Here is a 12,948-nt window from a genome sequence, read left to right as displayed (position 1 = left end):
CCGGAGAAGACACCTCAGGATCAAAATCTAGCCAAGAGTTAGATGCCGAAGAGTGAAAGCCCCAGAAAAAGAAAGGTAAGCAGGCAGTAAATGTTCAAGAAGAACTAAAGGTCGCCCTAGCCAAGATTGTCTAAGTCTAGAAATGCAAGATCCGGATATGGTGCACAAGGTGTAACAATCAAGGTCACATGAAGGAGGAGTGTGAGTTGAAGAACACCAACAAATATGCACTATCTGCGAAAGGATCAATCACACCACAAAGACGTGTTTCTACAATACTCGAAAAACAAGTGATGGAAAGACATTCCTCCGAGGGCGGCTCTGCAAATTCTTTTAATCCCATCTTTTCTAGCAATTGGGCATGCCTATCTACCACCTTGTATAAGGTGGACGAGAGGTACTCGAATTTCACCATCTTTTTCGGGTTTGAGTGTGTTGGAGAGTTGAGGGATAAAAGGTGGGGGTGAAAGCAGAGTTTAGTAGCATAAGTGTTTAGAGCGCACGGTAGCAAGGAATTTTTGCACAAAAGTGACTTGCGAATTAGGCCTTTGATGGAGAGGTATCCAACCGCGATTGTCGTGATGCACACCTTCCCTAGGTATGGCCATAACTACTCAACATCTCCATGATTTTCCCAAATCCCTTTCAGAATCTGACCTTGAGTGCCTACTGCACTATTTATGAGGTCATTGATGGCTGGGCTGAGAATAGGTGACGGTGACGTGACACGTTTCCCTTTCTATCCATGCACCCTTTTTCGGGGGGCAACCTCAATTTTCCCGCCAACTCCACACTACTGCCAACTGTAGATAAGCAGCAAGAAGAGGGCTTACGAGCCAAGATATGCCTATGATTGCCCCATCAAGTTTATCTCAGGGGGCATAGCAACAAAGGAAGAACTAGACGAAGGTGGCTAATAACACACTAAGGGTGTGCTCTCACGAAGGTAGCTGGAACAAGCCATAAGGCGTATGGACTCGAGGATCTGGCTCTCACGAAGGTGGCTGGAACAAGCCATAAGGTGTATGGACTGGAGGATCTGGATTTAGAACAATTCGGATGCACAATTTCTCTGAACAACAACTATGGGCTTCGTTGCGTCCATCGTGATCGCTAGATATTGGCGGTGGCCAATTAGCCGTTTGGCCGCTGCCTAGATCACCGTTGGACTGATCGTTGTGTGCAATAAACCAAGCCTTCTTGTTTTGTAATAAACTTGTAACAACTTCGTGAAGAACAGGTAGTACTAGGGAAGGAGTGCATATCGTCTGAATTGTCCAAGAACCATGTTGGTCTACTTGGGCCCAAAGGAGAGGAACAATACTGAATAGGAAGACATGGCAGTTGAGTGAGTAGTTCATGAGCAAAGCTCTTGCTAAGGCATTGTACTGTATTGTTATTGCTCAAGAATGACTCATGGTTTGGTCTTTGTCTTACTTCTATTTATTCTATATATCTCTGTCTATTCAACATTCAATCTTGTGTTAAGTGTAGTCCTGTTTGGATGCAGATCACTATCTAGATTCAAGACAAACTTAGGAACTAACCTGCTTTGCAATCATAATCGGTCTCCCCGTGTTTGGGCAAAATGGTAGCTAAACGTCCTAGCGTGTTTTCGCCGAGAGAGAGAGAAAGAGAGAGAGAGAGAGAGAGGAGTTTAGGGGGGTATATTGAGAGAAGAAAATATAAATAACTAATATAATACAAAAATATGAAGACATATAATAAGTTAGCATAAAATCTATAATATATATAATTTCAATATGTAAACATATAATAAGTAAGGATATTAAATAGATATATATATATTAAATTCATACTAATATATTATAATATAATGCTATATATATAAGTATAAATATAAAAATTAAAGACACACACACACACACATATATATATAATAAATATATGATACTATGATAATTTAATATAAATATATATAAATAATACAATATAATATATAAATATACATAAAAATCTAATATAAATATATAATTAATAATATAATATAAGAATGATATATAAATCAATATACATATAGTAAATATATAATAATATTATACTACTGCTATTATATATAAACAAACACATTTACATACATATACGTATGCATACACAATCACACACGTGCATGTGAACGGTATGTGTGTGTGTGTGTGAGAGAGAGAGAGAGAGAGAGAGACAGAGAGAGAGAGAGAGATTGAGATTTTCTATGTATATTAATGCTATTATATATAAACATATTCACACATATACGTATGCATGCACACAATCATGTGGAGAGTGTATGTGTGTAGAGAGAGAGAGAGTTTCTATGTGTGAATGCAAGATAGGTGTGAGAAGAGAGAGAGTGCATGTGCACGTGTATATGTGTGAGAGAGGGTTATGTTTGAGCATGTGACACAGACATAGAATTGCATGCGAGAGACACACACATATATGGGTGTATGCACATAGACAACATACACACACATTCTCGCTAAAAGAAGAGGAATTTATGGTTAAGCTAACAGAGGTCAAACTATGGTTAAGTTTCCAAGAGTGTCACTGTGAGTCAGTCTCTCTCTCTCTTCCTTCCTCTCTCTAGTGTCGGAGATTTTGATTGCGCCCAGCATTGCTCCGATCTCTGCATCATGGGCGCCCTCGCCCCGTCCTTCCTCCTGTTTCACACCTTGCTTGTGGCCGTGCTGCCGGCAGCTCCAGCGCCCACTAACTTCAGAGGCATCTCCCCTCAAGGTACCCCATATCTTCCATGAGTTTTATTTTGCGAAAATATAATTAAATTATTCTTATTGTCTCAGTCCAAAGTCTTCCCCTCCCATCAAATTACTTTTTTACAGTCACAAAGACACAGGCCAAATATTTATATATATATAAAAAAAGCCTCAAAGGAGCTTTGTAGTTTAGTTCTGCTTCTAGTTTTTCCATGGATTTGTTTTTTTTTTTGGTTAACAAGGAGTGCTGCTTAAATTTGGTCATGAAGGCATGCATTTGTTTTCCCTGAATTCTGAGTTGTTTTTTCCAAGCAGAGGAAGGTTACTATAAGACAGGAACCATATGGTGTAAAGATGGATCCAAGAGTTTTTTCATGGAGCGGCTGAATGATGACTACTGTGACTGTGCCGATGGGACGGATGAGCCTGGTAAGATGTTACTTTTTACTCATTTAATCAACTGAAGGCAAATTGAAACATCTTGATGTGTATCTTCAATGATTATAACACAACAAAGCTGTGAACATTAGTAGGGAAAATGGTCTGTTTACCTGCTAAACTTAGACGCACGGTTGACAACCTTGCGTATCCATGCATTGTGAAGTCTACATAGCAGGGGGGAAGGTTGCCTGCTGTTTCAACACATTGCACATCTGCACGCATGTGTATGGCATCACTGCACATCTGCACACATGCGAATCACAGCAAGACACCACCTGCAGGACAGAATTGCCTGCACTTCAACAGCTTGCACTCTCTTTTTGTACATGTGCTTTGTAGTGAGATGCCACAATATAACCTTTGGTTCAAAACACACACGTGAATCCCCTTTCTATGCAGTATTTTGTTGTCATCTGAAGCAGTATGTTTGATCAAGCTAAGTCACACGTGTGACATCAAACTAGTCAAATGCTTCTCACTTAAGTTTGTCAATTAAATTTTTTTGATATTTTGTTGGCAGGGACATCTGCATGCCCAAATGGAAAGTTCTACTGTAAGAACAAAGGGCACACATCTTTATGGATATTTTCTTCAAGAGTCAATGATGGCATTTGTGGTAAGGATCAATTGCTTGTGGATCAAGAAAAATTGGTAGGTTTTCAATAACACTGTAATTTCTAGGTGGTGTTGGACCATGGAAGTGAGACATAGCATTCTACCATGTTAATCCCCTGCTACAACCAGTTTAGATTGCTCACCCGGGCCTAGATGCCTGCCATACAGCTGAATTTCCTTTATTTGCAAGGTGTAATATTATCTTAACCAATGTTCTGTGAATCCAGACTGCTGTGATGGAAGTGATGAATATGATGGGAAGGCAAAGTGCTCCAATACTTGCTCAGAGGCAGGCAAAGTTTTGAAGGAGAAGCTGGAAAGAAGAATCTCAACTTTCAAAGGGGGCTTGGAAATTAGAAAACGAGATGTCGAGCATGCTAAACATATGATTCAAAAGGAGAAAGTGGAGCTATCAAACCTGAAGCAGGAAGAGAAGAAGCTGAAAGACGTTGTCCACAAGCTTAAAGGTGTAAACCAAGACATCTCATGTCTACGTACATGAGGCATTAATTGTCTTTTAGGTGTGTTTCTGTGTGTACAGGTCAAGCCCTCAAGCCCTCAAGCCTAAGAACATCCTTATACCCGCATGATGTGAGAACAGGCATTCAAGTGGCATTTTTGGCTGTGTAGGCAGCATCATGATGGCAATCTTGATGTGGTCAATGACAGATTGGAGATGGCTTTCGTTGCTGTGCTGCTTTTGTGGCAATGTATTGGCTGGTCACTTCGTGCAAACCCTAGGCCAAAGATGTGTTTGCCTCATTGAATGCTTTATTGTAGTGACTTCAAGTGCAAAGGTGTCCATACAAAGGCTGACTTTGTCATGAAAGTATGCTTTAAGCCGATACCATGCAAAGAGACGTTGATAATGGAATAGTGGACAGAGCTATACTTGGGGATTTTGTATTGCATTATTGGCTTGTTCAAGTTAGTGTGCGAGTACTGAAACAGATTAGCTGATCAAAGAGTTGTTTATAATGCTGCTGTGTCTATTTTGCAGCAAGGAAAGAAGCAATTGAGAAGGCAGAGATGCAGGAGAAGCTGGATCGAGAGAAAGAGGATAAAGCAAGAAAACAAGCAGAGACACAAGAGGCTATAGAAGAAGAGAAAGCACAAACTACAGGAGAAAAACAAGATTCGGAGCATGACCCAGGGCTTGAAGAACAGGTGAGGTCCCAGGTTTGGTGGAGAGCTTTAACACAAGCCAGAGTTCTTTGGTTAGTGGAACAATTGCAAATCACAAGAAAGTTTATGAGAGAGAGAGAGAGAGAGAGAGAGAGAGAGAGAGAGAGAGAGAGAAAAAGAAAGAAAGATTTTATTAACGTCTTCCAAAAGACCGAACTCGGCCTATGAGACAAATCGGAGTACCTGTATGGGGTATCCTCTGTCATCCCAACAAAATGAAAAAGTACTGAATAAAAAAGCTGAATCTGGGTGTGCAGGGGATGGAGCTCTATTACTAGGAGAATGCAAAGCTATATGCATGGAGTATACAATCATGATATGCAACCTAGCTAGCTCCATCCTGTACCATACTGGGGGTATAAAATGGTATACATCAGTGAAGGGGGTGTCCACAGCTCCCTGAAGAACATGCCTGGGTGTGCTCTGAAGCGAGCCAGTCGCTCCGCACCCTCTCTGTGAAACTGAGCTCTGATCTCTGTCATCTCTCTTTGGTATAGGCGTGGTGTCCGAAAGCCAGGTGTCCTCTGTCTCCTGCGGGCTCTAAGTGTCTCTGCTCTCTGGAGAGTAATTCCCTGCCGTGTAGGGGCTGAGAGAGAGAGATTAATGTCGTCAAAAAAGGTAGAGGGTATATGAGACCAAAAAGGTAGTACAATGTATCTATGATGAATACTGAACCATGGAAAAGAAAAAACTATAGGAAACTAGCTACGTAAGCTAAAGTAGCCATGTGATGCTGCATGATGATAATGTGTCACCATATAGACTATAGTGATACCATCCTCCTCCCGAATAGAATGCAAAGCTGCCATAGCATCTTCCCTGTATGAGGGGAGCTCGCCATGTCCTCCAAGGATATCCTGGATCTGCAACTGCCAGGTGGAGTGATGAAGCCTTTGAGATCTGGGCATCTGGTTCTCAAAAGGGATCATGCATGCTCAGTAGTGACACCTGTCACTCGGTGTACGTGGGGTCAGAGGATCACATGTCGGTATAGGCCATTGTGGACAAATGCGTCTTGTTAGCTGCCGCTATCACCTCTCCGGAGATGCAAACCAATGGTGGCATGATTAGTCGAGTCAAGACACCAATATCCAATGACTGAAGTGGTTGCGTGGGCTCGGTTTGTGGAGGACCTGAAGACTCGGTTCTTCAATACCTTGCACATCTGGGAGATGAGTTTCAACTTTCGGGGCCTACGGCAGGCCTTGCAACCCATCCTCGCCTATGCAAACAAGGTCACCCAATTAGGGCTTCAACTCCAGATGTTGGATAACGCGTTATGCTCGTCAGGGTGGCAAGTTATGGATACGCATCTTCCTTGATAAACCAATCACTATGAGACCTGCTTAGGTAGGTTAGGGGTCTTTTTGTATGGCTTAGACCATGTTCGGAGTCTGAATCCTTAGACACTGGCAACTGCCGTGGAGCTATCTTAGAATATGGAGAAGAAGTATGGCAAGCCCAAGCAAAATCCATCTTCCAACCCCAAGTCCACTTCCAGTGGGAGTAACAAGCAACATGGGAAAGGCAGTAAGACCCAGGGGCAAGGTTCCTCCCAGACTTCCGCCTAGTCCTCTGGCACCAGTGGTGCCAATTTTTTAGGGCTCAACCACAGTCGACCTTGGACCAGAAAGCTAGTTAGGGCATCTTAGGAGAGAGATTGTCCCCTTCAGAGGTACAACGATATTGACAGGAGGAGGGGTGCTTCTTTTGTCATACAGTGGAGCATCCAAAGCATGAGTGCCCTAAGAGGTCAGCTACTCCCACAAGTACGCAGCGTCAGTGGTTCATGATCCTCCAGTTTAGGCTCTCCCACCAGCCCCATCAGTTAGGAGCACGAAGGTAAGCAAGAGGGGGTTCCCCCATATTGCCTGCCATCACAGAGGATAGGAACTCCATTAGTGATCTAGTCCAGGATGAGGAGACACCTAAGCTCCTCAAGTGTCATTCTTGTTTGATTTGGGTAATATAGAGGATGTTATCTTCGAGCGAGTTGCCTAGCAAACTCACTTAAAGTTGACTCCATTCGATAGGGCATTAGTCTGTTTTGGCATTGACATGAATCATAGAGTTGTGGTGGTAGCACATAGTGTTAGTTTAGTGATTTGGAAGGAGGCTTTCATGCGTGATTTCTAGACATGAGCCTAACAGGGATTGGAGCAATCGCCAGATGTACGTATGGAAGAATGATAAGGCTTTAATCCTCATCATAGGCATCACAAGTACCCCACAGGTTCCACTCATTTCTAGTACGTAGCGGGTGTAACATGCAATTGGCTTGATCGTGTAACGCACAGCAAGACCTTTTTAATACCTTTATGTTAGTGACCATGAAGCAATCCATTTTTATCTTTATACATAGGAGGTAGAGTTGAGAGAGAGAGAGAGAGAGAGAAAGAGAGAGCAGAGAACATCAGATTGGGTCCCAATATGCCCACTTAAGGGCCCCCTTCCGCAAGCAGGAGTACTTGCTTTATTACTTTAGAGAACTTTTGCTACAATGCAGAGAACTTACCGAGTATGATTGACGGAGACTTCCAAACGCAAGGACTTTGTAGACTAGACGTTTGCTGAACCATCAAGTGGGTTGAAGACAACTTTGAAGCCACTTTGGATAGCCTTATGCACACCCAGATCTGCTCTGCTGAGGGAGATGCACAATTGAAGGCTGGATGCTGAAGCAAGCTCATAGCAAGCGTCTCCGCATGTGGGTAGCCCTTTTTGAGCATTGAGCCCTAAGTTCTCTTTATAGACTTTGCCTTAGCTATTATTAGCACTCAACCCTATTCTTAGGCTTTTTGCCCTTTAAAAAAAAAACTGACCCAAGGCTATCTAGACCTTATCCTTGCTAGTCCTAGCCTCCAGACTAGAGTTCTATCAACCCCTGAGCCTGGTTAAGTCCTAACCTGAGTCAAATTGATCATAGGCCACCTGTGTTGGAATGCACAACGGAAAATGAGACAACTGCTGCGAGAAAGAAAACGCAGAAGTGTAGAGAGAGAGAAGCTGTATAAACTCTGCTATATACAATCAAGATCTGGTACAATATGGAAGTGGGGGGCAAGGGTGGTATTTATGCCACCCTATGCTGCTGGTCGGCCAGCCCAAAAACAGCCAACAGGCTGCAGAGATGTCCAGGACTGCAAATCATCAGTCGGCCAGCAGAAAAGAACAGTCGGCCAGCATCACAGTTGTCGGCCAGCACAGGAAGTCCCCCCACTACTAGCAAAAACTGGGAAAACAATGGAAAAATGAGGAAAAATGGAGACTACTCCTAACTCGGGCGGGCACACCCACAACAGAGGCCCTTACTCCCTACTGAGTAATATGGTACAGACAGGAGATGACTGCTAACAATCTGATCCTAAGTTAATACTAGACTTGGCCTAGTTAGGGATGTAACAGCCTGCATACCTGTGTTTTCGGTTGAAGTATTGTGTATCACAAATGCTTGAGACAAGGACTATGTTTATGGATTCTGTCTGCTTTCAGTCCTAACCCCCCCTCCCCCCCCTTCCCCCCCCCCAACCCCACACACACACACACACACACACACACAAACCCCTCCTTGATTTGCTAATTAGATTTTTAACAAAGTTTTCCATAAGATAGTTGTGTGTACACTTAGTGATAACTTTTAAATGATTAACAGAAAGAGATACACAACTATGACAAAGAAAGTGATGCATCAGAAGAGGAAACTAGTGAGGGCTTGTCAAAGGAGGAGTTAGGACGTCTTGTAGCGTCTCGCTGGACTGGAGAGAACCCAAATCTTGAGAAAGAAGAGGCAGGGGGAGTGGAGGATGATTATGATGCTGACTCAGAAAGGGTCCGTGATGGGGATCTAGACCATGAGCAAGAAGGCAAGGTATCTACAGAGGATGAGGATGATAAAGAATACGAGAGCGATGGTGTAGATGAACAGACTGAGGCAATGGAGGCATTTGGGTCTACAGGTATAATCAGCTTGATGCACCTCCATAGTATTCCCAATGGTCAAAGTGAAGTTGTTACTGCAAAACAAAGCAATAAAATTTCACCTAGGCTATTCAGTAATTGGTTACGGTGGAAGCTCCTCAATCACTCATGCTTTTGTTTTGTATGTGTATGTAGGCGATGAGGCTTCACATGCAGGTCCCTGGTTATGGACTAAGTTAAAGGGTGGGTTCAAGGCCCTCTCAAGCTTCTACAGTCTCTCCAGATCACCAGTGGACAAATCAGGCAAGTTTGAGCTTACCTTGTCTCTAAAGTTGGTAATGGAGTGTTCTTTGCATTGTGCTAGTTTGTTGAAAAGTGCTATTATTCTATTAATGTGTCAGCTTGAATATTTTCCAATCTTATGGAGGTCTTTAGTGTTCCAAGAATTTTTATTTGAGCTTAATAGTTTTCAATGGGGTAATTCTCACAGAAGCTGATCGTGTACGGAAAGAGTATCAGGATTTGACCTCAAAATTGAGCGATATACAGTCCAAAATCTCTGATCTTGAAAAAAAATTTGAGCAGGATTTCGGTATCTCAAATCACCCATGTGAATAGTGTGTCTGTGTGCATGCGCAGGGGTGCGTGTGTGTGTGTGTAACATTTGAAGTAAAAGTAGTGCTCTTGCATGGGGTTAACCAAAAACTCGAGTGCAGTTAAGCTGACAGAGTAGCACTGGAAATCATTACTTGTAGTTGTATTTTGGTGATCCAGGAAAAGATGGAGAGTTTTATAGTCTCTATGGTCAATGCTTTGACCTACGACTGAAGAAGTAAGTTTAACAGCTGAAAAAGATAGGAAAATTTGGTCTTATGTATGTATGTACATATGTACTTGATGTTTTGTGCTGATATGTTTTCTGAATATTTGTCTTATGACTTGATAGATATACATACAAGGTCTGTCCATATAGACACGGGCTGCAGGTGGAAGGGCACTCAACTACTACATTGGGGTCGGAATAAATGTTGCTCTTAAGACCTTCAAAATGACTTATGTGTTTGTGGTCTCTTTCAGCACGCTTTCTTTTAGATTATCTATTTATTTATTTTTTGCTCAGAAGTCTAATTAGCAGCATGAATCTGCAGGAATTGGGATGGCTTTAAAGATGACTACAAAAGCATGCAATTTGTGCGAGGTGACAAGTGCTGGAATGGTCCAGATCGGAGCTTGAAGGTACTCATACCCAGTCAGTGAGGAGTGTAGTTTATCAATCATATCATCAGTTTCTGACAGGCTCTACGCATTCCATGATGTGTGGCTCTTCTTCCAATGCCTTCCAAGTTTTGCCAGTTTGGTATGCAGGGCACATCGACGAAACTAGTGCCGATACACTTTGGCATCATTGTCAGAGTTGCCCAACATTTGAAAAAGTGCAGCATGGCTAGGAAACTGCCACTGGGTGTGAGAATTGTCCATAGGTGCAATAAGCTTGTCATGGATCCTTGCAAAGATGAGAGAGAACAAGATGATTTTTGTGGTATTATATTGGGTCGGAATATATAGCGGATGACAAAGACAACAGTTTTGGAGGGCATCCTTTGAGAACCTTGGGGGTGTGTGCCTAATTATCCTTAGTTAGACCGGCAAACATAATCTTCTGTCACAGCATGCACCTACTTCTACCGTAGCGCGTCCCTATGTGTCTATACACTCAATGACCTTGTCCTGTTTATCCAATAGGGTTCACAATTGTCTGTAGCTCTCCTATACTTCTGTTGTGTTCTCAAAACAAATAACTAAGCTGGCATTTAATGATGAGGTTAGGCTAATACGTTAGGACTAAATACCAGCCAACACTCCTTCCTATTCACAATCCAATGCAACAACTTTCCTAAATCTTGTAGCCCCTGATTTTATGCTATGTGAAGCCTTTGCAGGTTTCTTCACAAATACCTCAATGTATAGGTACCCTTCCCAAGTTCGTCCATGGGCAAACTTTGGTGCTTTAGGTCAGAATTGCTAGTGGCAAACACTTCACCTAATCACCCTAGTCAATCCCCCAATGTTGTTCAATGGATGGGTTGCTTCTCAAGTCCAACTATGGGCAAATGTTGGTGCTTTTGTTCTGTAACTATTTGGCCCTCCTAGCTCTATTTCACATGATGGAACTCATGCCCGAACACATGGACAGATAGATGAAAGCATTGGAACAGGGATCTTGAAGTTGGCTCATGAAAAAGCACCAGTTTTGGTCAAAAAGCAGGGAAAAGCAAAAAGTCAAATTGAGTTGACCGCAAGCCAAGGGCACCATTGGAAAGAGGAGATTGAGCCGAACCAAAAAGCTAAAGGCTGCTTTTCCAAAAAGCAGCTCCAAGGTCAAAAAGCAAGGCCCTGAAGCTAGAAAAGCATAACTAAAGAACTTTGATTAAAGTTGAGTGATGTTTTATTATTAAAAGTAAAAAAAGACAAAAGTAGAGTTTTAAAAAAAAAGAGAAACGCAAAGCTTGGCCCACTTCTGGCAAAAAAAGCAAGGCCTTCTGCAAGTATAAAAGAAACAAGAGCCTTTCTTGTTGATCATCTTGAAGAGCATGGAGACCCTCAAGAGAGCAAGGAGCTCATCATCGATATCATCTTCATCTCTCTTCACCCGCCTGCTGTTTGGTTGCACCACCATCCCCGCCTGCTCAACCTATGAAGCGCCACTAGCAGCGCCTGTTTTCGCCAACTCTGCTAGCCATTGTCGCCCAAAGCTGGCCGTCGCCCACCGCATCAAGCTGCCAATATCTTTCTTGAGATCCTCAGTAGAGAGATTGGCAGTCAGGCACTCATATCTGCCATTTGGGTGTTTGCTTTTTCGAGTAGCTTCTTGAGGATTTTCTTGAAGTTTGGATATTGAGTTTTTTTGGACTTGGACTTGGATTTAGATTTGGATTTGGACTTGGACTTGGACTTGGACTTGGATTTGGACTTGGACTTGGATTTAGACTTGGATTTACATTTGGATTTGGACTTGGACTTGGACTTGGATTTGGATTTGGACTTGGACTTGGATTTAGACTTGGACTTACATTTGGATTTGGATTTGGACTTCGATTTGGATTAGGATTTGGACTTGGACTTGGATTTGGATTTGGACTTGGATTTGGATTTGGATTTAAATTTGAACTTGGACTTGGACTTGGATCTAGACTCGGACTCGGACTTGGATATTGGATTTGGTACTAGCCTGGTGAGAGATTCTGGTGGGTCATTCTCGTGGTGTGCTCGGCATCAGAGATCTCGTGCCTCGACATCGACATCAACATCGACTTAGATATACTACATTGGCATATTTGTTTGCTTTTGTATTCATTGTTGTATTGATCCTGGCGAGCGTGCCCGTGGATTGTTCCTGAATAAATTCGTGAAAGGAGGCGAGGCCTGTTCCCTGCTCAGTGTGGTGTACTATGCAAAGTTCCCTAACCCCTTCTCTCTCTCCCCCTCTCTCTATATCTCTATTTCTTGGATACGTGGTTGAGTCTGTCACGGCACGCCCCGCTGGGCTTACAGTGGTATCAGAGTAGAATTTTTCTTAAAGAAATTTTCTTGGGGTGATTGAGCCATGTCGAGAACAGAGGGAGACCAAGGGCTTAATGATGGGGAAAACTATGAGGCAAATAGATGGGACCCAAGGTCATTAATCTATTTTTCATGAAACCGTGGCCATGACATCTGAAGAGTACCATGACTTTCAGCAATTCAGACGACTTCTCAGAGACAAAGAATTTCTAATAGGACCAAAGAAGAGCTCAAATGTTTGAAGATTTCATCAGTGATCGAGCCACCGAAGCTGAAGGAGATGAAGCTGACAAACCCTATCTTCGGGCCACAGGAGTCACCATTGCAGAAGGATCTAGAGCCACCAAGTGTGCTTTCCGTGGAGGAAACAAGGAGGCCATTCCTCGGCCTGCTATCTCAGATACAGCTTCTTTAGGTCAAACAAGAAGACAGAGAGACCGGAAGATCATCATATTGACATCATGCCTCCAAGTTCATCAAGTGGTTTGCAATGGATTTTAGACCATTGCAAGTT

At 42.8% G+C, this 12,948-nt stretch overlaps 1 protein-coding gene across 2 annotated transcripts in view; it reads left to right on the top strand.

Annotated features, from left to right (window-relative positions):
- The first annotated feature begins 2,472 nt into the window (after positions 1–2,472).
- The window catches only part of LOC147623807 (glucosidase 2 subunit beta-like), a 29,963-nt gene continuing 19,487 nt past the window's right edge, over positions 2,473–12,948 (top strand). Inside the window, exons 1-11 of one of the 2 annotated variants that reach the window (XM_086820432.1) lie at positions 2,473–2,736; positions 3,030–3,143; positions 3,676–3,771; positions 3,998–4,237; positions 4,771–4,937; positions 8,608–8,911; positions 9,069–9,176; positions 9,364–9,465; positions 9,648–9,705; positions 9,820–9,888; positions 10,022–10,109. In XM_086820432.1, coding sequence (XP_086676558.1) covers positions 2,634–2,736; positions 3,030–3,143; positions 3,676–3,771; positions 3,998–4,237; positions 4,771–4,937; positions 8,608–8,911; positions 9,069–9,176; positions 9,364–9,465; positions 9,648–9,705; positions 9,820–9,888; positions 10,022–10,109 — 1,449 coding nt within the window. In that variant the 5' untranslated portion in view covers positions 2,473–2,633. The remainder of the gene's footprint in view (positions 2,737–3,029; positions 3,144–3,675; positions 3,772–3,997; positions 4,238–4,770; positions 4,938–8,607; positions 8,912–9,068; positions 9,177–9,363; positions 9,466–9,647; positions 9,706–9,819; positions 9,889–10,021; positions 10,110–12,948) is intronic. The other variant, XM_086820434.1, reaches the window with a different exon arrangement.

This window comes from Cibotium barometz, chromosome 26 (assembly GCF_041138505.1).
Source record: "Cibotium barometz isolate CiBa-2024 chromosome 26, ASM4113850v1, whole genome shotgun sequence".
Lineage (NCBI taxonomy): Eukaryota > Viridiplantae > Streptophyta > Polypodiopsida > Cyatheales > Cibotiaceae > Cibotium > Cibotium barometz.
Note: the sequence above shows the minus strand (reverse complement) of the source record. Positions and strands in the feature narration are given on the sequence as shown.